Source organism: Typha angustifolia, chromosome 6 (genome assembly GCF_048772165.1).
Source record: "Typha angustifolia cultivar Huaian chromosome 6, ASM4877216v1, whole genome shotgun sequence".
Classification (NCBI taxonomy): domain Eukaryota; kingdom Viridiplantae; phylum Streptophyta; class Magnoliopsida; order Poales; family Typhaceae; genus Typha; species Typha angustifolia.
In genome coordinates this window covers 5,742,946-5,767,149 of record NC_133244.1, presented here as the reverse complement: position 1 = coordinate 5,767,149, position 24,204 = coordinate 5,742,946, and the positions used below count along the sequence as shown (strand labels likewise).

The window sequence follows — 24,204 nt, the reverse complement described above, 5'->3', positions numbered from 1 at the left end:
TTTGAAGAAAAATAAATAATATACAAAATTAATTGACTAAAATGTCTTTTGACTTTAATGACAAAAGTGGTAGATTTAAATCATGCAAATAGTAGAATTGGAATCAATTTAAATTTATATTATAGTTTTTTTATTTGTTGAAGAATAACTTGGTTAATGATAAAAAGAAGATAAAAAATTGTTTGTTATGAGTTGATATTATTGGATTAAATGCAATGGCAATTTGTTACGAATCGACCTAATTCGATCCGTAACGATTCTGGACTCGATAAAGCACTTAACTTCCAAGAGATTCTGCGAACAATCTAACAATAAGATCCTTCTGGATTTTGAATATGTTGTTGCTCTTGAAGAGAGCTTTCTAACGGATCCAAGATCACAAGATTTGACGGTTAGATTTCAAGATATCTACCAAATAGTGGTCGAATGTTAATTAGATCCTAGCTTGATAGCCCTCCAATGGCTAGATGGATGCTAGGTTTAGTTCTTGGTGTGGAGGGGGAGAAGTTGTTGTGGAATAAAGTGGTTAGAAACTAATTCCAATATCATCATAAGACTCAATTAGGATTTCCTCCATATTTATATAAAAGCTCACCCTAAGAACTCTTTACTAGGTTAAACAACTCCAAACAACCATAACAATTCTTAACAAAAACCCACACTTTCACCACGGTTCGAATGCGAAATTTTCGTTCTTTGCTGATGCAAACGTTGTGCAAGCGTTCGAACGGTTCAATTTCGTTCGAACGCGCCATTTGCGTTCTCTGTTTGTGCAAGCGTTCGAATGCAGTCCTTGCATTCGAACGCGCCCTGGCAAAAATAATTTTATTGCTTCTAACAAACTCAACTAGATAAATAGACTCATTCCAATGAATCCAATATTACGCGTGGAGCCAACATGGATCGAATCGTATTACAATTTAACGTTGGATTAGATATTATTGGTACACAATTATATCATAGATCTTCTGAGCAATACTCTATTTATGCAAAAACCCTCTTCCTATTTTTCATAACAGTCCTCTCAATTTCTAATATTTCTCATCCGAGATAAGTTTAATAAAAAAAATATTATTTTACTCTTGTATTCTTTTCCTCTTTCTTTTATTCAAAATAAAGATAAATAATCCGTAGAGGATTTATAATTCATCACCTGAAAGTCCTGTGATATTCTTTTAATAGAAAATTTTGATGGATAATTAACAAAATAAGTATATGTTTCATGAAATATAACAATTAGTGCTATTTAAAAATATATTGATTTTTTACGAGTGAGACTGATTTGATACTATTTTGTCAAGATTCATTTTCAATATTCAATAATGATCCCAAAATCAAATCATTAAACATCAATAAACATCCAGGGAATGATTTGCAAATTAATTCTACTGTATAACAACATTAGCAAACATGGATCAACAAACATATTACTTGGAGATATAATTTATGTACTACAACCATATGTTAATTAAAAACATATATATATTTTTAAATTTTATCATTCTAAGAACCTCAAAACTAATTATAAGTTGGATAAAAAACTAATCCCGTGACACAAATGCAATTTAGATTTACGAAGCCATTCAGTTTAAGCTCCTAGTTATTACATTGCTGAGTCATTGCTTTGAGCTAAACGCTGTCAAACTATCGCTCTGAGATAAGCCAAATAGAAAATGCGCATTGCATACAAAACGAATGCATTACACAAACAAAATACACCTTGCTTTGCATAAATAGTATACACTTCTTACAAAAAAAATAATAATAATACAAATTAGACGTAAAATATGTGCATTGCTTATATAAACAAACAAAATTCATACACATATTGCACACTTATTTTACTTATGCTTGCTCCGTAAATATCAATTCCTAATAATTAAACACCAATTTATAGCGGAATGAACAATATGCTAACTTGAAAACCTAAACTACAACCAACTTTTATTTTTAAAGGAGCTAATCCTCGATGCTATATAAATTAGAACAACTGAGACAACTTTCTAAGAAATAAATTACAATAAGCTTAAATAACGTACATATAACGCATCGATAGAAGAATTCATCAAATATCAATCTCAACATCAACGGAGAAATTGAACTTACGACCTTTCTCATAAGAAGCTGATAGGATCCAACCACCGAACCACAAAACTAGCACGGTATCCTGCAACCGACCAACTTGAGAAAACCCTAACCCTAGCTAGATATTTTTCAGTAGCTTTTACAAAAATAGGAAAGAACAAAATAAGATATCATCTTAACCAAACCCTTATCTGACCTCACCCATACCTTTCACGAGGCCAATCGTGTGGTTCTCCTTTAATCTCCATTTTACCCCTCCCCTCTCTCTCTAATCCCCCCATTCCATTCCCCCTCCTTATCTCCAGTCTTCCGGATAGGACTATATTACTAGTAGCCTAACTCAATCGGAATAAAGATAACCCAAACTCTCTTCTCTTCTCTTCTCTTCTCCTCTCCTCTCTCCTTATCCGCATCATCCCCCGCCTCGTTTCTCTTCTCGAGGCCGGCAAGGGACGAGGAGTTCCTATTCCTATTCCCCGTTCCAAACTCCCGCGAAGAACGCTTCTTTTGACGCTCCATGCCGACCGACCAAGCCACCGGCAGCGAGGAGAAGGAGGTGCTGGAGGTCGTGGCTGCCGAGGGCGGAGATGGCCCTGGGAGCTCGAAAGGGGATTTGGGTCAAGAACCAATTGTGGAAAAGAGCTCGAAAGATGGGGTTTTGGGGGCTGAGGAGAATGGAGCGATAGAGAATTCGGTTCCGGGGAAAGATAGTGAGGAGAGCCCTGTTAAGGGCGAAGTTGTTGTTGATGGAGATATGGAGAAGGCGGATGGTGGAGAGGGGGTTGAGACCTCGAAAGGGGTTTTGGGTGAGAACCCGATCCCTGAGGAGAGCTCTAGAGATGGAATTTTGGGGGTGGAGGAGAACGGAGCTGTTGAGAATTCGGTTAAGGAATACGATGTCGAGGAGAAGCCAGTTGGCGATGATGCTGTCGATTCTTCGAGTCCCGTGGTTGGAGCTGGTAATGGGAAATCTAACGGGGTTTTGGTCGAAGAACCAATTCGAGAAGGGAGCTCTAAAGAAGGGGACTTGGGGATTCAGGAGAATGGTGCCGTGGGGGATTCAGTTCCTGGAGGTGGCGCTGAGGAGAAGCCAGTAAAGGATGAGGTTTTTGTTGATGCGGCTGAACATATCAATTCTTTGGACTCCCAGGTCGGAGCCGCGGATGTGGTCGAGAAAGAAGACGACATCCTTGACGCTGGAGATGAGAAAGATGAGAAGTTGGTTAGTGGATTGGAACGAGAAGCAACCCCTGCTAGTGAGAAAGTAGTGGGCTCCAATTTTGTCGAGGCTGAACCAGCTGTTGGCGCTGATGCTGCTGAGAAAGAGGAAGATGGTGCCACTGGTGACGCCAATTCAGACGAAAAAGATGAAGAGCCGGAGATTTTTAAGCCTGTGGATGCTGGAGCTGATGTCGCTGAAGAGGTGAAGACTGATTCGGAGTCAAACCTCGTATCTGTAAGTACTCTTTCTTTTGAAACTGTAGAAATAAATGTGTCTTCTGAATCAAATGTTAGTAATAGTGAGGTCTATGCTATTTGGGGATCTAATACTGATGCAAATTCCATTTAAAAGATTGGTAGTGTAAATGGTGTTGCGCCTACTGCTGATGCTGGGAAGTCTGAAAAAGATGAGGCTTTGGAGGAAAGTTCTGAATTTGTGGGTCGGGAAATGGCTGAGGGTTCTCCAGACAATCTTGGTTCTTTGAATTTGGGAGAGGATGCTGATGGAAGTATTGTCCAAAAGGAGGAACTTGAGGGTGAGGTAGAAAGAAAAGAATCGAACAATGATGCAGGTGATGGTGAGGTGGACTCAACCCGAGAGGAGGTATCTTTACCTCCCCAGGGTGAGGAGCCCACGAAAGTTGAGACAAAAAGTGAGCCTGTGGAAGACTTAGCTGTGTCGGGAGGTGGAGGTGGCCAAGAAAAAACTGCAGATAGCTCATCAGGCACTTCCTTTGTCGAACAGGAAGAACAACATGGTGTTGATGTCTCTCTTGAGGGTTATGATGATGAAGACACCGGTGATACTGATGCAGATGAAGATGATGAAGATTTAATTTCTGACAGACCAGCAAGAGTCGCAATTTTGGAGAGCTCTGAAGCTGCAAAACAGATCATGAAAGAATTGGAGGAAGGCTCTTCCAGTGCAAGCACTCGCTCAGGTTTGGATAGCTCAAGGGATTACTCACAAATAGATGGGCAAATTGTGATGGATTCAGATGAAGAGTTGGATGACAATGAGGATGGTGATGAGAAGGAAGTGTTCGACTCTGCTGCATTGGCTGCGCTACTAAAAGCAGCAACCGGGTCGTCATCTGATGGGGGTATTACTCTTACTTCTCAAGATGGTTCTAGGATTTTCTCCGTCAACCGTCCAGCTGGTCTTGGTTCTTCAGGCCCATCTCTAAGGCCCGCTCCTCACCGGCCCGTGCAGCCAAACCTCTTTGCTCCTTCTGAATTGGCAGTACTGTCTGATTCTGCAAATGACATGACTGATGAAGAGAAGAAGTTGCATGAGAAGGTTGAACAGATAAGAGTGAAGTTCCTGCGCCTTGTCTACAGGTTGGGGCATTCTCCTGAAGACACTGTGGCAGCACAAGTACTTTACCGTTTGAGTCTTGCTGAAGGCATCCGACGGGGAAGGCAAATGAATCGAGCTTTCAGTCTTGAGAATGCTAGGAAGAAGGCCGTGCAGCTTGAATCAGAGGGGAAAGAGGATTTGAACTTCGCCTGTAACATATTGGTGCTGGGGAAGACTGGAGTTGGCAAGAGCGCTACAATAAATTCTGTCTTTGGTGAGGAGAAATCACAAACCAATGCTTTCGAACCAGCCACGGCTTCTGTAAGAGAGATTGTTGGGAATGTAGATGGTGTTAAGATCCGTATTATTGACACTCCAGGCCTTAGGGCGTCTGTGATGGACCAAGCATCAAATAGGAGGATCCTATCGACTGTGAAGAAGTATACCAAGAGATGTCCTCCTGATATTGTTCTGTATGTGGATCGCATGGATACCCAGACTCGCGATCTTAATGATTTGCCTCTGTTGAGAACCATTACCAGTACTTTGGGTTCGTCCATATGGTTCAATGCAATTGTTGCTCTGACACATGCTGCTTCTGCTCCTCCAGATGGACCAAATGGTTCTCCTCTCAGTTATGAGGTTTTTGTAGCGCAAAGGTCTCATGTTGTTCAGCAGGCTATTCGACAAGCTGCTGGCGATATGCGCCTGATGAATCCAGTGGCTCTCGTTGAGAATCATCCTTCTTGTAGAAGGAACAGAGAAGGTCAAAGAGTGCTTCCCAATGGCCTAAGTTGGAGACATCAGATGCTGCTCTTATGCTACTCTTCAAAGATACTATCTGAAGCCAATTCTCTCTTAAAGCTTCAAGATCCTGCTCCTGGAAAGCTATTTGGATTCCGTTTCCGTTCTCCGCCACTTCCCTTCTTGCTGTCTTCTCTTTTGCAGTCGAGAGCACACCCTAAACTTTCTACTGATCAGGGTGGTGAGAATGGAGATTCTGATATTGACCTTGATGACTTTTCTGATGCTGATCAAGAGGAAGAAGAAGATGAATATGATCAACTTCCACCTTTTAAGCCCCTGAAGAAATCTCAGATTGCCAAGCTAACGAAGGAGCAAAAGAGGGCCTATCTTGATGAATATGATTACCGAGTCAAGCTTCTTCAGAAGAAACAATGGAAAGAAGAACTTAAAAGACTAAGGGAGATGAAGAAGAGGGGGAAGACTAACCAAGATGCTTTTGGATATGGTGATATGGCTGAAGAGTATGATCAGGACAACGCTCCTGCAGCTGTACCAGTTCCCTTGCCTGATATGGTATTGCCTCCTTCATTTGACTGCGATGCTCCCACTTATCGATATCGTTTTCTGGAACCAACTTCTCAACTTCTGGCTCGGCCTGTTCTGGATACACATGGATGGGATCATGACTGTGGTTATGACGGTGTCAGCCTTGAAGAGAGCCTTGCAGTGGCTGGTCAATTTCCTGCTGCTGTAACAGTTCAAGTCACCAAGGATAAGAAGGAATTCAGCATACATTTGGAATCGTCAGTTTCAGCTAAGCATGGTGAAAATGGTTCCTCACTTGCTGGTTTTGACATCCAAACTGTTGGGAAGCAGCTTGCTTACATACTCCGAGGTGAGACCAAATTCAAGAACTTGAAGAAGAATAGGACTACAGGAGGTGTCTCTGTAACCTTCTTGGGGGACATCATGGCAACTGGAATGAAGCTTGAGGACCAAGTAAATGTTGGTAAAAGGATGACACTGGTAGCAAGCACTGGTGCTATTCGAGCTCAAGGAGATACTGCATATGGAGCCAACTTGGAGGCGCGCTTGAAGGACAAGGATTTTCCGATTGGCCAAGCGCTTTCAACATTAGGGTTGTCTTTGATGAGTTGGCGTGGGGATCTTGCTCTGGGAGCAAATCTGCAGTCTCAATTCTCCATTGGAAGGAGTTCAAAAATGGCGGTTCGTGTTGGGCTGAATAACAAGCTCAGTGGACAGATAACTGTTAGGACAAGCACCTCAGAACAGATCCAACTGGCGTTATTGGGTATCCTTCCAATTGCTATCTCGATGTTCAAAAGTGTGCTTCCTAGTGGTGAGTCTTTTGCTTATTAGTTATTCTTGAAGAGCAGAAAATTCTGAGTTTCCTAAAGGTTGAGTGTTGCCCATTAGTGGTATTTCAGATTATATAGAGGGAATAGAATCTCTGAATTTTAGTTTGAACTTCTGTATTTCCTGCAGTTAGTTTCGTATAATTTTCTGATCAAGAGAGTTGTGAAAGTGAGTCAGAACCATAGCGGCAGTATTTGTATTAGATTTGGTTCAGATTCTATGTAGTTGCTATGCTATCTCTTTCAAATAAAACTAATGCCTTCTATTCTATTATGTTTTCTGACTGCTGATGGCAGTGGTTTGTGATTGTTATTCTATCAGAATAGTATTACCTTCAAAGTGATAATTTCTCTTTGATATAAGTGATCATACAATTATAGTAGTTGGATTTCTTTAGTTCGGCGAGAAACAATCTTGAAAAGTCACTTGTTAGCTTTGATCAACTGTTAAGAATATTAGTTTATGGGCTCATATAGATTTTCAATAACATAAATTACATATTGACAGAATATAAATTTTTTTTTCATCCCTGCAATGCATGATGTCCTATCAACAGTGAAGTTATTCTCCAACATCAGATAGCTGAGTCTCTTGGTTCAGACTATTCCAACATATGGTTGGTTCAAACATAACAAATGCTAATCACAACTCAAGGAACAATTATATTCTGTCATTTCTTCTGTAGAATAATCATTTTGATACTTCTTGAAGGATACTAAGAATTATAAAATCCATTCGGTTGCCATTATTAAAGTACATTGTCCTACATTGAGAACTATATTCCTTAGTTACCCCAAGAATCTCTCTTATCTAGACTACCAAGAGCTATCTCCTTGGTCACACTTTTTACTTCTTTTACCATTCCCCTTGTTACTTATTTGTTGATTCTGTCCCCGGTTCTTCTTATGTTCTTGTAAAGGCATGCTGTCTATGTTGGAATAAAAGTTCCTCAATGTTAGCTTCACATCTCTGAACAAAATGATCCCAGGTTTCTTCTTTCATCCAACTGAAGAATCATGGGTTTGATCAAATTCACTTAATAGTTTGTTTGATCTCTGATAGGAACAGAAGGTAGGCTCCTCATATGTATGGACACTTTAGAACCTATTAAAGCTCATCTATTTCTTTTGAGCCTTAAACTGCTTCTAAAAACAGTTGGGCTGTTCACTTTGTTGGATAATTCTTATATCAGTTTAGCTATGCTCATTTTTTAAACTTACATAAGAATATATAAAAATACCAATATAATGTATTATGGTGTTTAGTTATAAACTAGTATAGTGGTATAATTAATGTAGAGATATTTTGACAAATAAGAGTGTAGAGAGAAGAGCAAAATGAAAGAGGAAAAAGAGATTAAAATTATAATTGATTGAAGTGATATATGCTTAAGGATAAATATAGTAATTAAGAAATATAAAACTATTAGATGAAAGAGGAGAGGAGAGAGAAGCATATATTAGTAAATTAGTATTCAGATAAGTGATTGTTTGCTTATTATTCTGGTATAAAAAGATGAATACGAGAATAACTTTTTTTTCTTATTCTACAAGTGAACTAGCCCGTTAGGATTACAACAACAAGAACAAGAACAAGAACAATAACAATAACGACAGTGATGCCAAAGGCCACAATTCGGATTCGGTTTAATCTCCTCTATATGCTGCTGTGCATGATTTACTCGTCAAATTCTTTTTACTTATCTAGATCTAAATGCCAGGAGAACCATGAATACCATCTGGCATGATGTATTAATCTACAAAAGGGCAGTTGTTTAGAGAATATTTATGTCCAAAACTCACCAAACTTGAAAGGGGAAAGGATGAACCTTGAAGTATGGAACTTTGACATAAATTATTATTTCTCAGCTGCAGTAAATGTAGTTTTCATGTCAGAAAACATGTAATCATATATGACTTTGGAATTGTATGTAATTAATTATTTTTCTGATTTCAAGCTCTGTGCTCTGGAAATCAACCAAATATATCATTTTGATTTTATTATCGTTTATATCCTATTTTATGAAAATTTATCATTTTAATCCTGCATTTTAGGTTTAATTATAAAAAATATATCCTAAAGCTAGTTTTTTTTTTAATTTATTTTTAATACTGAAGTTTTTCATATACGTTAATTAATTTAATTGTAGGCGTAGTCTAACCAAAATTTCCTCCCTGCTAAGTCAAACAAAAAGGGGCACTCCAGTTATTTTTTTTATCAGGGGTAATCTAGGTGTTTAAATTTTTAATTTTGAAGTTAATATAATAATTTTCTTTTCGTTAGGTACTGTTAAAATTAACTCACTATGTTTTTTGAGGATCAAACACATAATACAGAGATCGAATGATAAATATTAATAAGATAAAACATAAAGAAAATTTTGTCTACCTTGCTTTATATATAATTATGATTTATACGTTATATTTTTATTATTTATAAATCAAGCTATTTGATTCAGCGAATATATACAGATATCATCTTAGTTTAAAGATATTTTATTTTTAAGACGACTAGTATGACTTGGTTTATTTTCATAAATTTTCTAGTATAACTAACTTAACTTAGAGATTTGGTTAAGTTTAACTTAACTGATCTGACAGAATATTTTCTGTACATATTCGCTAAATATAGAGATTGATTTGGATAAAGCACAATTTTATTAAAAGATAGAATGTTATGGGGGCATATTTTTGATCAATTTTCTGAAAATAAAAATTGAGATGCCATAGATTTCAAACCAGAAAGATGGTTAATTGTTACTGTTCTTCCTGCATGGCCAAATAAATCGATTCAAAGTTTAAGCTTTCTTATCAGGATTAGTTTCTGCAGTAACCTTTTGTGAAAGAGAGTGAGTAATTTCCCTGGTGTGCTTTCATTCCTTCTGTTCACTAAATGGGAGAAGCACTGATGTACAACTATGGACTCCTGGAAGCCTATGAGAGTTGCATCAGAGTGGAAATTACTTATAAACTAGTTGTGAATGATGCTTTGTTGAACTCCTCAGTAGAGATTAGCCATCTGAATTCCAGAGTATCTGAATAAGTTCTTTTAAATAAGCTTTGATTTTTTTCCCAATAAATAATAAGTCTATGACTTGGGTTTCTTTCATTTGGAGGAATTCATGGAGTCCAAGTTGTAAACTCAGAAGACTAATCACTGACCAAGCAAATAGAATGTCTTTTTATTTTTTGATATATGAATTAAATAACTGAATCAATGTCACAAGAGAGATATGTCAAATATTTTAATAAAAATTCAGTAAATATCAGGATGATTTATTATAGCAAAACCATACCACTGCTACTCCACAACACAAGGTTAGAAAATTAATAACAATCATAGGAAATAAGGAAGCAATATTAAGGGAGAATATATGTTTTATATACATAAAAGACACTTATTAAATCCAGCATTTGTATGCCCATTCCAATATATGTTATGTTTCCACATACATTATCCAAAAGATTTTAACGTACGTAACAACACGCATTCATAAGCAGCACGACATAGGAGAGGTTTAATTATTCTTCGAGATGAGAGTGAGAGAGGGGGAGAGAGAGAGAGAGAGAGAGGTTTTAACCGGTGAAAGATGTCTCTCTCATTGCGCCGAGATGGGCTCCATCTCCATCGCTGAGGGAACAATATCCTCGTCGGTTTCCTCGGCGAACACCTCGGCGATCCTCTCCATGGGGACGAGGGGGAGGTAGCTGGCCACGGCGTATCCCTTCTCCGCGGAGAAGCAGACCGCGCGATTGTAACGCTCCGAGAGGTGGGCGGCGGTGGGGACGACCACCTGGGCCACCTGGGGGAAGAGGGGGAGCTGGTTGAGAGAGCGCCACGTGGACACCGCGGCCCGCTCGGCGACCGGCTCGTACTTGGTGTAGAGGCCCTTGGCGACCGGCTCGTACCGGGAGATGGCGGACCGGGCCAGGCCGGACGCGGCGCCGACCAGGCCGGTCCGGTGGACCTCGCCGGCCACGGAACGGGCGAGGGTGGGGGCGTCCTTCACGAGGGACGGCACGTGGCGATCGATCTCCTGGACCGACTCGCCGACCTGTCACGTGTAACAAACACGTGCGTCAGCTTCTCTATTCTTACGCCCTTAAATAAAATAAACAAATATAACACAAAGGTGCGCCGGAGTTATACGACGCGGTCACCGCTAACGTGGGCCGCACGGAAAACCCGGATGGCCTGCTAACGTGCGCCACATCGCTAGATCGAGGGATTGCCAAAGAAAGAAGTACCTTGCGATCGACGAACTTGAGGAGGTCGAGGGGGACGCCTTGGAAGCGCTCGTAGACGGGACCGACGACGGTCTTGACGGTGCCCTCGACGGTCTCCACCCCCGGCTTGAGCGGTCCGGCGCTCTCCTTCGCGTACGCGTACAGCGCCGCCGCGCAAACCACCGCCTGCACCGCCGCCGCCTGCACGAACTCCAGGTACCTCAGCCTCTCCTCCTCCCCCTTCGCCACCACACGCACACACAAACAACCGTTAGCAGCCAACAAAACCCTAACCCTAACATAAAACTTCGACCCAATTGAATCGATCGAGAAATAGGGCAGAAATTGCTTACCATCGGATCGGACGGGACGTTGTTCGATTCAGCCATCCTTTGATTCGATTGCGTGAAAACTAGACCAATTGATCGATCGCGAGAACGAGTAAATGACTTCGAGAAGTAGCTTTGGGGTTTGGAATGGAAAGGGGGAAGAAGAGGGCATGACCTTTATAAGCGAGGCTTCTTCTCGGCCGTAGATGCGACACGCGATCGAACGGCTGTCGTTGGACGGTGGATCGTGTACCGTTGACGACTTAGCGACGAAGGCTCGTAATACGTCGACGGGGGCGAAACGTCCGCATGCGATTCTACCGCATAATTTGGGCACGTGACGACCGTTTGATTCTATTTTGACGGACGGATATGCGAACGAGTGTTATTTCAGAATGGCGTGGAACCTAATTTGTACGTGGGAAAAGGAAATAACATTTCTAGAAGGTGACACGTGCCGGCTGATGAGGGCTGCAGTGCCTAAGATTTGTGCGAAATCCGCATTGGGAAACGGTGGGCAAAATTGAAAGGTGTTGGATCATCTGCATCTTCGAATGCAGGAATTATTCAATTAAGAGTACTTGCTGGTATTTGATTGGTTGAACATATAGAAAATTTTCTGCAGCCGTGGGCAGCATGAAAGAAGCTTCCAATGTGAACGGGAACGAGAACCAAATTGATGATATGTTGCATCATACAAGGGATAACCTATGAGGATGTTGACATTAATAAATCTAGGATAACATAGAGATATATATAACTAAAGATATACATCAGGGAAAGTTTACCCAATTTGTGTTATAAATTAGTATATTTTGTAGCAAAAATTATATTTTACCCCCATGATTAGATTTAAATTTAGATCACCCTACCACTTTATCTCTTTTGTGATTAAAAGTAAATTTATTTATGATATGCTTACTCTTCTCGTCACCGCATAGAAAGTATAATTAGGGTTTTTAAAAAATTTGAGCTTCTTATCACTAAATTAGGGACTATGGTCGTTAAAAAAGTAAAAATTTTCTAATATTTTCCACAATATTTAAGACATCAGACCGAATTGAGATCAAATCGAATAGGAATTTCATCAGCATCGTTGAGTAAGTAGTTATAATTGAGTAAATTTTTTGTTTGTTCTGGGTCCATATTAATGATAATCAAAGGTTGCTAATTTGCAAGAAGAAGGAAGCTCGTAGCATAAATAATATTGGATCGGAATCTAAAAGAGAACAATTCCCATGAGCTACCAAATTGGCAATAAATAAGCATGAGTCTGGTGTTCCTCCTCTTTAACATTTTAAGTAAGGCAAGATTAGGGAGACGCGGTGGGAGAGACCACAACTCCGTTTCTCGCGGCCGTACTCTCCTTTCCGCTCTTAACGGTCAAAAAAAATCCCCCCTTTACCCGCCAAATCTAGCCAACCAAAACCAACGAACTTCTCCCGCCAAATGAGCGTACCCGCCCATTTCCCTCCCTCAAACTCCTCTATAACAATCCCTCTCCTCTCCTCCTCTCCCCCCCAGTCTTCGCCTTCCTCCCCTTAATACCTGCCTTGGGGCCCTCCAAGGCGGTCTCATCCACCCCCAGTCATGGAGGCCTTCGGCCGCTCTCTCTTCCTTCTCATCTTCTTCTTCTTCTCTTCTTTCATGGCGGTCTCGGCTTTGTCGGATGCTGAGGCGGCCTCGATCGCTCGCCGCCAGCTCCTCAGCCTCCGCCAGACCGACGGCGACCTCTCCCCCGACTTTCGGTTCGACATCAAGATTGACATTAGATTCGCCAACCCCCGCCTCCGTCGCGCCTACATCGCCCTCCAGGCGTGGCGCGCCGCGATCTACTCTGACCCCCACAACATCACCGGAAACTGGGTCGGCCCCGACGTGTGCTCCTACGGGGGGGTGTTCTGCTCCCAGGCCCTCGATGATCCCTCCGTCACCGTCGTCGCTGGCGTCGACCTCAACGGGGCTGACGTCGCCGGGTACCTCCCCATGGAGCTCGGCCTCCTCACTGACATCGCGCTCTTCCATATCAACTCCAACCGCTTCTGCGGCATCATCCCGAAGAGCTTCTCGCGGCTGGAGCTCCTCGACGAGCTCGACGTCAGCAACAACCGCTTTGTCGGGCCGTTCCCGAAGGTGGTCATTGGGCTGAAGGCGTTGAAGTACCTCGACCTTCGGTTCAACGACTTCGAGGGACCGGTGCCGCCGGAGCTGTTCGACAAAGAGCTTGACGCCATCTTCCTCAACAACAACCGCTTCACGTCGAACATCCCGGCAAACTTCGGCAACTCCAACGCCTCCGTCGTCGTCCTCGCGAACAACAAGCTCGGCGGCTGCATCCCGATGACCATCGGACGCATGGCTTCTACACTCAACGAGCTCGTTCTTTTGAACAACGGCTTCACTGGCTGCCTCCCGCTCGAGGTGGGGCAGCTCGCGAGCATCTCTGTCTTCGATGTGAGCGGCAACAGCCTCACCGGCGTTATCCCGCAGAGTCTTTCGGGGCTGGCGAAGGTTAAGGAGTTGGATCTTTCGAACAATTTGCTCACCGGCGTCGTGCCAAGGAGTGTATGTGCACTGCCGAAGTTGGAAAACTTTACGTTCTCTTATAACTACTTCAAGGGCGAGGCCGTTGAGTGCATGCCGTCGTTGTCGAGGTCCGGCGTCGTGTTCGACGATAGGAGCAATTGTTTTGGGAGTTTGAGGCCGGAGCAGAAGGCGGCGAAGGAGTGCACGTCGATCGTGAGCCGACCGGTGGATTGTAGCCGGTCGAAATGCGGTTATCCTTCGACTCCGGCGCCGAAGCCATCGTACTCGCCGCCCACACCGAAACGATCGGCGCCACCTACGATGCCGGTCTATTCACCGCCGCCGCCGCCACGCGACATGGTAGAACCAGTGACACCTGTGCACTCACCACCCCCGCCAATTTATTCCTCTCCACCTCCTCCAGTTTATTCACCACCACCTCCAGTGTACTCACCGCCACCCCCGGTCATCCACTCCCCACCTCCTCCGGTTTACTCACCACCTCCAGTGTACTCACCGCCACCACCGGTAGTCCACTCCCCACCTCCACCGGTTTACTCACCACCACCACCACCTCCGGCGCAATCACCGCCGCCACCAGTAGTCCACTCCCCACCTCCTCCGGTTTACTCACCGCCACCTCCAGCGCAATCACCACCGCCACCAGTAGTCCACTCTCCACCTCCTCCCGTGTACTCACCACCTCCTCCGGGGTACTCACCACCACCTCCAATTCAATCACCGCCACCACCTCCTCCTGTGTATTCACCGCCACCACCAGTGCAGTCACCGCCACCCCCAATAGTATACTCACCACCTCCTCCAGTGCACTCACCGCCGCCTCTGGTGTCCTCGCCACCACCTCCAGTGCAGTCACCGCCACCACCACCTCCAGTGCACTCACCCCCACCACCAGTAGTCTACTCTCCGCCTCCTCCCGTGTCCTTACCTCCACCACCAGTTGTCTACTCTCCGCCTCCTCCCGTGTCCTCACCGCCACCACCAGTAGTCCATCACTCTCCACCTCCACCCGTGCACTCACCACCGCCTCCAGTCGCCTCTCCACCACCACCGGCCCCAGTCTCGTCTCCTCCTCCTCCTCCCCCGGATACTCTGATCCTCCCGCCGATATTTGGGTCGAGTTACGCCTCGCCGCCGCCGCCCATCTTCCAAGGCTACTAACTGAGTTGAGCTAAAACTTGCAACCAGGTTTATGCCCACCATTCATGGCCCATCTGCTTCTGCTAGCCGAGTAGAAATTTGGACTTTCTTGTCTCACAGGAGGCTGCAACATGTAATATAATGCTTAACCACATATAAACAAGTACCATATCATTATGTTTTCAATTTTTTTTTTAAATTTTTAGTGGAGGGATTTATCTTTAAAGCGCCATTTCTAGATATTAATTTGATGTATTTAACCCTTATATAATTTCTAATTATGCTATAGATTTTAGTAGTACCACATTACTATATTGTCGGATAAATCTGGTATATGTTGTAGAAATCTGGCAATAAATAATTAAGAAATTATTAGACGAGCGTCTCAGAATCTATCTAATTCCTTTTATTTTTTTTCCTCCCTTTTACATTGTGAATTAAATCCCTAACTAAGGATCTCTTTGTTCTCATGTCTTTGATCTCATACATACTTTCCAAACAAGTAGTAACACATTAACATCACAACCTTTTATATTAAAGAGAGAAAAGGAACAACAACTAGTACGTATAAAACGATCCATAAGGAGGAAAATTACATACCCAAAAAGAAAGAAAAGAAAAGAAAAGAGTCAAAGCTATATATATATATATATATAGGTTATCACAATTCACAGAAGCTTATAATTGAACACGGCGAGAAACGAAGCCCAAGCCAGGCAAGGTTTGACCAGATCGGCGGCAATTGGGTTGAGCCCATGGAAGCATTGGGAGCAGGCGAAGAGCGCCGCGAAGAGGCCGACGGAATCCGCCAGGCCCAACCTCGTCGCCCCGAGCCCGAACACTAACGGGCCCCAAGATAGGCCCAATAAGAGTTGGGCCATGAAGAGGCCCAAGATGGTCGGCCGACGGTGGAAGCCGCCGTCGGCCCACACCAGCCAGCCAGCGAGGCCCATTAGGGCGGCGGTCGAGAGGGAGGCCAAGTGGAAGACCCACACCGGCGGGCGCCAGAACGGTCTCGCCGCGCCGCTGTACGCCGCGGACACGCTGGTCGCGTAGGCTACGATGGCGGCGAGGCCGACGGGGATGGCGACGGCGACCGCGAGCGAACGGAGGCCCCGCTTGGCCATCGCCAGCTTCTGGGCCTTCCTGTTTTTAGTAGCAGTGGTGCCGGTGGTGCTGCCGGCGGCGGCGGCGGAGGTGGTGGTGGGTTCTTCTTTGCCCCGGTGTTTCAGACCTTCAGATGCCATTGTGATAATCTTCTTTTACTTTGCTTAGAGAGAGAGAGAGAGAGAGAGGTTTAGGTTAATATAGTAGCTTGTTGCACTCCTGAAGTGACACGTGGGAGTGGGAATGTAGGGGGAGGTGGCACGTGTCAGGGTGTTTGCCAGGTAAGCATGTGTGGATTTGGTCTAAAGTCAGAGGAAGAGAGGATGAGATTGTGGTGGTGTTATGTGACTAGAAGGTGCTAATTAGATCTAAAATTTACTATTATAATTATCATGCTAATCTCCTAGAGATTTACATTCATTTAATCCAAACTTAGCCCCCAATGCCTTTATATTAACTGATTAATTGGTTGATAATGATCTAAGCTTGATTAAGTTGATGGCTTAGAATTAGCATACATAAGTACAACTAAAAGTATATTCTTCTATTTAAAAGTATTTAAATTTAAATTCTTTTTTTATTCAAAATTTTACTAGTTTAATAAACATTTTTACATGAGTGTGGCCAATGAGATTATATGCATATTATCTTTGACAAACTGGCTGTAGTTTTTGTCTCAGTTGAAACTTAATTAGTGACACAAATACATAATCAATCATCTAATCTCCCAGAAGGAGTGAATACAACCTGTAATAACAATTGACCCCAAAGGCCTTACAAACAACAGAGTTGGAATAACCAAAATAACCATTCTTCCTACCAAAACATCCATACTAAGTTCATGCTAATACCATATAAGTATCGACCTGCTACCCAACCAAACTAATACCAGTTACACAAGCAACAGAGAGCAATTCATATCAATTACACAGCTTTTCAAGGTATTTGAAGAGAATAGAATAAACTCCACAGCATCAGCATTAGTATCAGCCTTCCTTCAACTCTACCACCTCATTTAGCAAGTAAACATTCATTAGTCGACAAGCTCGTTTCACTACCTCCTCTCCTTGAATATTTGCTTAGCAGATGAACAAGGAGGTCACCCTATGTTGGAAAGCTTCATAGGATGTGGCATAGTTACTAAATTTTTTATTGTTTCTTTCTAACCACATAGCCTAAATCATTATACTTAACCATATATACCACCATTTTTTTCCCTCTCTTCCCAGCTTTAAATTGGTTATTTGAAACCAATCTTTCACATATTTCACCTCGCTTGGAATTCCCTAATACTTCATCATCTGCCACAGCAACTTACCACCAAATTTATATCTCAAAAAAAGGTGATCCACTAACTTATCTTTTTAATAAAAAAACATAGGAAGAACTGCTAGTCCAGCCTTTCTTAAGCAACTTATCCCTAGTCAACATTCTGTTATTGCATACCAACTACAAAAATGGTCTAACTTTCAGAGGTATCTTCAGCTTCCAAATTATTGGCAAGCTTTTAGAGATAACACTCCTATGATTAAGGAATCTATATAGAGATTTAACAGTGAAAATACCATTACTTTCCTATCTCTATCTGATTCGATCATAACCCGTATCTCTCCGAGTACAATGGGTGTTCACATAATTGATCATTTGTTGTCCTTCCAATAGTAGATTTTCAGTTAACATTCTTCTATACTTGAGCCTCCATTCACCTCTTTCAGTCCAAACCTCATACACAGTTGCCTATTCGTCCTTGGTTATACTAAACAACTGAGGATATCTGATTGTAAAAGAATAGTCCTCAAAAAAGGAGAGAGCCAACTGGAATTAACCGGTTTGAATTAATTGACCTTAACTTTCTTGTAATATCTCTGCATAATTATCGAGGCCCACAGCTGATGTTCCGAATTTAAAAGCCTCCACCACCACTTAGCCAATACAGATTTATTCAGATCATGAAGATTAATAATCCCCATTCCTTCAAATTCCTTTTTTCCTACACACTTTGTCCCAACTAGCCAGAGCAATCCTTTTTTATTCTCCACTGTCCTGTGCCAAAGAAAATTCCTTCTCAATTTATTTCATTTCTGCACCCATATCAACATATTAAAGAAAGAAAGAGAGAAAGTATAATGGAACAATACTTAGAACAGAATTTATGAGGATAATATGACCCCCCCAAGGACAATAGTTTACCATTCCACCCAGCTATTTTTTTCCCACATTTTCCATCACAAACATCCAATCATTCTTCCTAAGCTTGCTATCATGTAAAGGAAGCCCCAAATATTTAATTGGCATATCTTCCATCTAACAATTCATCGTAGTAGCAAACTTCTTTCTTCTTATTATTCCTCAAATATATTAGAAAACTCTTCTCAAAGTTAATTTTTAAACCCGACGTGTCTCAAACCCATAAAGCAAGAATTTTAGCATCACATCTTTTTTATTTGCCCGCAACAAGATGTCATCAATATATTGCAAGTTAATAATACCATTTTCACAAATATCAATACTCAGTGAGATAAGTCCACATTGTTTAGCTCTATGTAACATCTTGTTCAAGCTATTAGCAATAAGAACAAAAAGATAAAACGATAACGAATCTTCTTGTCTCAATCCTTTCTTGCATTTAAAATATTATGTGCATATTGTTAAAAGAAAGAAACTCATATTATTTAAATCATCTCAGAAATAGTATAAACTACCACAATTATATATATTAGACATATAACTAGCATCTATAATTGTCTTTAGAAACAAAAATAAATATAGATACGATCTTGCCATCCCTCCACTAGCATATTAATTATGAATTTATGAACATGCTATCTTATTAGTGACTGCAACGTTTGAGATCTATAGGACCTCTATAAATGATGCCAAGGGCACTAGCCTTACAAGTTACCTCTTGGAAAGGGCACTTCTTTCACATATAGCATCAAAAGAAATTAATGACATCCAAAAGCAATAGGACCACCTACCTAATTGTTACATAACATAAGGACTGTAATTGCACTAGATTACGCTTTCAACCCTATGTAACAATGGTCCGATATCAAAAAAGAAGGAAGACAAAAGAAGGGATATCTTTGGATCTTCTAATTTTAGCCAAATTTATCGATAAAAATGTTGCTTTTTTAGGATCGGTGTGTAGTATTTTTGATTAAATTTAAGACTAATACAACAATTGTAGTTTGATAAATAGAATGAGAGGGAGAGTAGGGCGGTGGCCTTTTGACATAAGTTTTATACTTGGTTATAGTGGATAATACTATAGAGAGATTAAGGTATTAAGCCAAAGGGCTTAGAAAATATATAGTAGATAAAGCGTAACATAAACAGAGTCACAGTCACAAAGGCCTTAAGTTATCATGCAGCTCCATCATTAGGCTAGAGATGGCGAGTAAATCTTTGCCCAAATCCACAACATAGTGCGCACACGTCCTACCTCCTTTATTGCCACCTACCAACTCTACTACGACCACCGGTAGCTGAGACACAAGATGAGGAAGGTGACAACAATGCTGAAGTTGATGATGCCAACAATGAGGATAGTAGTAGTGGCGGCAGCAACAACGGTAGCAATCGGCTTGGGAGGAGAGAAAAGGAAAGCTAGGAAGAGAAAAGAGAGAAGATAAAAGAAAAGAGATTGGATGAGAGGAAAAAGAGGGGAAGAAGAAGAAAGAAAGAGACGAAGATGAAACATGGATGGGGAAGAAGAATGAAGCGAAAGAGAGGAGATGAGAGGAATAAGAAAGGCTTCCTATGAAATAGGAGGAAAAACTTCTTGTCGAAGTGGCTATGAGAGGGGAGGAGGAGGAGGAGAAGTGGAGGAGGCCATCGACCACGACCGAAAGGCTCACTTAGTAGAAGAGACGGAAAAGAAGAGAAACCTTAGCAGAGAGTAAAAATTGATGCTCTTCAGTTTGTTGATAAAAAGTGGTAGAAAAAAGAGTGGTGAAATGTTCTTGTAAATTCATTCTTAGTAAGTTATCATGATTTATTAATATTTAATAAAAATAAGTCATTGTGATAATTAATAATGACATGGCGTATATAAGAAGTGTCACTCTCTCACTTTCAAAGAACTAGAAAAAGTTAGGTAATTTTAGGGAAGCAATGGACTTAAAAGAAAAAAATCCGACCTCCACATCAACTAAACACAGTCCAAATGTAAAGAAAGTGGATAAATTGGTTCTAACGAAATGGATTCAATTTTCTCTTGGGAAGGATCCGAATCCGACTTCACTTGCCCTTAATTAATCAATCAATTAATTAATTAATTAAAATAAATCACACAGCATTAATAAGTAACCTGCAGCTTGTGAGCTTAACGGCGTCCAACCAATCTCCAGCTTGCTGCAGCTGGCAGCGCGTACAAGGCTGGGGGCCACCCAATAGAAAACTTGGTTAGCAAATTTACAAACCAGACCCCGCATTTCGAATTTATTACCGTTCCTACCCTACTCTTCTGGATATTACCGTTCGAGCCCTTCTGGTTCCGACCTCTGAGTGGATTCGAGAAATGTGCCCAAATAATAATACACACAAAATGGCGGGTGCGATCTGTAAATTTGTCTGCAGTCCGACAAATATCCAGAGATTAGAAAGAAGAAAAAGGAAAAGAAAGGGTTGACAGCCAATCATGACCTGCCAAGCCATCACTTTAGCAGGGGAAAAAAAATAATATATTTTATTTTAATACAGAAAAGAATATATATTTTGAAATGAGACAAATCCCTTTTTTTTTTTTTCCTTCTCACCAATCATTCCATGAATGCTTTCTGGTTCATTTATATCTACTGTTCATTGTTTGCCATCCAACATATTGTCTCCATATGACAAGACCTTCTTCCATTTCAAATGCTCAAAATGATACCAAGTATTCATATAATTCAGTATTAAGAAGTAAAAATCAAACAAGGAGAGAGCTTATCATAAACTGTTTGATCCTCCCACTTCACTTTGATTTTTGATTTTGAAAGAAAAAAGAGATTGTTTTAATCTAAGAACCATGGCTAAAAATTCATTCAAAACTCAGATAAATAATTTATATTAGCAAGTCCATCAGCAGCTCAGTTGACTTTCCAGCAGTATACACAAAGAGGATTTTACACTTCAAAAACAACTCTTATCTCTGAATTCTTTTACATGTCTGAAGTTTGAACCATCTGAATCAATTTTTCCTAGGTTTGAGTTACATCCTTAGAAAGACTGCTATCTTTGAGAACTTTTATGGTACTTGATGCATGACCAACCTAGATAAGAGAGATGAAGTCATGAAGATAACAAGATCACCAATATTTTACTAGTCCATAAACTTCATATATTCCATCCATCTCTCTCTCCCTATTCATTTTTTTGCAAATTTCTATCTCTCTACTTTAATTCCACCTATACACAACTCATGTGCACTTAACTTCCCAAATAAATATTCAACTGTACCACCAAACCAAAGCCATTAGTTTAAAGCATTTGGAGATATGCCCCACAACATGCTGGATGATCACATATACTCGAGTAATTTACTATTCTAAATCTGCACAACAAATAATGTACCCCTTTTGAGTTCACCAACTTATTTATAAAATGCTTCTAATATACTAAAATGCCATCTAAGATAATTTGAACACATATACAAAGAAGTTAATAATTTTATTTAACAAAGATTGCTTTCTCCATGAACAATTTTGGGTATGTGTAGATAGGAAAGCATAACTATATAAAAATTGCTGAATGGATCAGTGAATTCAATAGCAGTCCTTTAATTTTCTATAGGTATCAAAACTAGAGTTAGCAACTTCTATTGAACAAAATGAACAAAATGAACAAAATGAACAAAATAATTGGTGAAGTAGATTTTTAACTCACCTATCTGGGCACAATGATTGGTGTGCTTAAAGCTATGTCTATGGGGATTAGGAGCCACCTAGTCTCCTAAATAGATTTGTAACTCAGGCATAATGCTTAATGTGCAGATTTAGAATGGTTAAAAACTCCATTTACTCTCCCATTCCTTCTTGTTTTTCTTTTCTTCTTTTTTAATCTTTCCACAAGCTGTAATTTCCTTTCTCCTCTAACCTTTTACTTTGGCGTATGAATGAAGACTCTAACCAAACCATCTCTTAGATCTTGACCCAACCTAAATAACTCAAGTCTACTAACCCCACCAAACTTATTATAGCTTACAATAATTAAAGCATTCACTGCTCCCACGTTAGACACCATAAAAATTCATAAATGGAATAAAAGAATCCTCAAGCCAAACAAATCCAACACTCTATGATTAAAAATAACCATATTTCCTGCATAAAATCAGAAATCAAAAGATACCCATGGAAAAATAATCCTAAGAAAATTAAGCTCACAAAGAATTTGTCAAAATTAACTCAGACCCATCACAAAAATAATCCAACTAATTAACATAGTAAGCATGAGTCTGTCCCAAATTTATACAACATTAAATTTTACCACCAGTTGTTATAGATTTGGCACAGACCAACAAATGGAACCTCTTTTCTACCTCTAGGGCAGAAATGTAGACAAAAGAAGAGATGCCCAGGTGGGGAAAGAGGGCGAACAGAGAGAGAGAGAGAGCACAAGCTAAACTCAGATGCATCACAAAAATCCAATCTTTTTAACATAATAATCATAGATTTGTCTCAAATTTATACAACAACAACAAAGAACACCATCAGTTCTTATTAATTTTAACAAAGACCAACAATAACATCATCGCATACACAATAAATCTTAATCTTAATCTTAATATTTCTCTTTCTAAAGTAAAAAAAGGAACATTTTTTTTCCCTTCCTCTAAGATCCAGATAGGAATGAAAGAGGAGATACCGACGTCGCGAGATCTCAGCGCCGGCACCTGGTGATAGAGGAGCAGCCACGGGAGTAGGGGTTTGCTTGGCCTCCAGGGCGGCAGTTGTAGTACGAGGCGCCACGCCGCGAGCACGGGACGCTGTCGCGGCGGAGCGCCGCGTAGCTGATGTACCCCGACGAGGCCAGGATACGGCGGCTCACCTCCGAGCTCAGGTCGAACTCCTCCCCTGCGAGGCACTCGGCGATTGAACCGCGGCAGGCCGACCTCTCCGGGATCCAGCTCAGCTCTCCGCCGCCAACGCCTGCCCGGGCGCCGGAGACGAAGAGGAGGAGGAGGGCGAAGGCTGCGGCTACTACTCTCCCCATTTGGTTAGGTTTCTCTTCTCTTTGCAGCCAAGGTGTTTGCCTTTATATCTCACTGGCCTTTTTCCCCTTCTCTCTCTATCTCTAATCTCTCTCACTAGTTTCTGTGGCTGTTTAATTAAGAAAGAGGGAGGAGATTATAAGAAGAGAGAGGAGAAGGGGAGAAAGAATTGGGGTTGGAGTTGGGAATAAATTACGAGAAGACCATTTGACTTGCAGAAGAGAGAGTGGGGTTCATTACAATTCCCCGTAAATTGCGGTGTAATAGATAAAAATATCATCTTCTTGGGAAATTTAACAAAAAACATCCTATATTTTATTTTATTATTATTTACACCTTATCATATAAATATTTAGCATTTAACCCCTCATTTTACTTTTAATGCTATAAAAATATCCTGCTATTAGTTTCTTTCTACTGTATTAAATTAACTATATATAAAAAATAACCATAATATTCTTGAGTTATTTTTTAGATAAAGGTAAAATAAAAGGAAACCAAAATTTAAGGCCTAACGAGGAGGTATTTTCGTTTTTAAAAATAATTAATTATTCTCTAATAATAATTACACTGCCATAAATTTTAAAACTTAAAAAGACCAAAATACCCCTATAAGAAGGTAGGGGTGTTTTAGTAAATTAATTTTATCTTTTTTTTAAATATAAGGATAAATAAATTATCGCTCGATTTACGAAATAAGTATTTAAAATATTTTTAATAGTTCAAAGGATTTTATATATCACCTAAAAAGATTGTTCGGGAGAAAGTACGATAAAAATAATAATAATTTAAAGAATCTAAATATAATTAACCCAATAATAAAACAATAAATATTAACTTGATTTATGGGATTAATTTGGATGATTAACTTAATCATATATATATAGATGCATGCATTAAAATTTACAGTAGTGGGTAAGTATATATGTACCA

The 24,204-nt window shown here is 40.8% G+C and overlaps 5 protein-coding genes across 5 annotated transcripts; 2 read left to right on the top strand and 3 right to left on the bottom strand.

Moving 5' to 3' along the window:
- The first annotated feature begins 2,417 nt into the window (after nucleotides 1-2,417).
- LOC140760733 (translocase of chloroplast 101, chloroplastic-like) lies at nucleotides 2,418-6,998 on the top strand. Its single transcript, XM_073097713.1, has 2 exons — nucleotides 2,418-3,541; nucleotides 3,659-6,998. The coding sequence occupies exons 1-2, from the start codon at nucleotides 2,603-2,605 to the stop codon at nucleotides 6,731-6,733; spliced, it is 4,014 nt and encodes a 1,337-aa protein (XP_072953814.1). The 5' UTR covers nucleotides 2,418-2,602; the 3' UTR covers nucleotides 6,734-6,998.
- Nucleotides 6,999-10,127: 3,129 nt separating this feature from the next.
- On the bottom strand, nucleotides 10,128-11,466 carry LOC140761708 (REF/SRPP-like protein OsI_017815). The gene is made up of 3 exons (XM_073099143.1): nucleotides 11,310-11,466; nucleotides 10,978-11,196; nucleotides 10,128-10,784 (listed from the first exon to the last, which is right to left on the bottom strand). The coding sequence occupies exons 1-3, from the start codon at nucleotides 11,343-11,345 to the stop codon at nucleotides 10,329-10,331; spliced, it is 711 nt and encodes a 236-aa protein (XP_072955244.1). The 5' UTR covers nucleotides 11,346-11,466; the 3' UTR covers nucleotides 10,128-10,328.
- Nucleotides 11,467-13,146: 1,680 nt separating this feature from the next.
- LOC140761707 (leucine-rich repeat extensin-like protein 1) lies at nucleotides 13,147-15,068 on the top strand. Its single transcript, XM_073099142.1, has one exon. It carries the CDS (start codon nucleotides 13,272-13,274, stop codon nucleotides 14,991-14,993), a length of 1,722 nt encoding a protein of 573 aa, XP_072955243.1. The 5' UTR covers nucleotides 13,147-13,271; the 3' UTR covers nucleotides 14,994-15,068.
- Nucleotides 15,069-15,505: 437 nt separating this feature from the next.
- Nucleotides 15,506-16,305, bottom strand: LOC140761587 (translocator protein homolog). Its single transcript, XM_073098983.1, has one exon. The coding sequence runs from the start codon at nucleotides 16,217-16,219 to the stop codon at nucleotides 15,641-15,643; it is 579 nt and encodes a 192-aa protein (XP_072955084.1). The 5' UTR covers nucleotides 16,220-16,305; the 3' UTR covers nucleotides 15,506-15,640.
- Nucleotides 16,306-22,710: 6,405 nt separating this feature from the next.
- LOC140761163 (rapid alkalinization factor-like) lies at nucleotides 22,711-23,382 on the bottom strand. The gene has a single exon (XM_073098376.1). The coding sequence runs from the start codon at nucleotides 23,271-23,273 to the stop codon at nucleotides 22,941-22,943; it is 333 nt and encodes a 110-aa protein (XP_072954477.1). The 5' UTR covers nucleotides 23,274-23,382; the 3' UTR covers nucleotides 22,711-22,940.
- Between the last annotated feature and the right edge of the window lie 822 nt (nucleotides 23,383-24,204).

Excerpts from the sequence above, each read along its gene's own strand:
- LOC140760733 (XM_073097713.1), top strand. The coding sequence starts at position 2,603 with ATGCCGACCGACCAAGCCACCGGCAGCGAGGAGAAGGAGGTGCTGGAG. Across the intron at positions 3,542-3,658 it reads CGGAGTCAAACCTCGTATCT|ATTGGTAGTGTAAATGGTGT; the intron begins GTAAGTACTCTT and ends TCCATTTAAAAG.
- LOC140761708 (XM_073099143.1), bottom strand. The coding sequence starts at position 11,345 with ATGGCTGAATCGAACAACGTCCCGTCCGATCCGATG. Across the intron at positions 11,197-11,309 it reads ACGTCCCGTCCGATCCGATG|GGGGAGGAGGAGAGGCTGAG; the intron begins GTAAGCAATTTC and ends GTGGTGGCGAAG. Across the intron at positions 10,785-10,977 it reads TCAAGTTCGTCGATCGCAAG|GTCGGCGAGTCGGTCCAGGA; the intron begins GTACTTCTTTCT and ends TACACGTGACAG.
- LOC140761707 (XM_073099142.1), top strand. The coding sequence starts at position 13,272 with ATGGAGCTCGGCCTCCTCACTGACATCGCGCTCTTCCATATCAACTCC.
- LOC140761587 (XM_073098983.1), bottom strand. The coding sequence starts at position 16,219 with ATGGCATCTGAAGGTCTGAAACACCGGGGCAAAGAAGAACCCACCACC.
- LOC140761163 (XM_073098376.1), bottom strand. The coding sequence starts at position 23,273 with ATGGGGAGAGTAGTAGCCGCAGCCTTCGCCCTCCTCCTCCTCTTCGTC.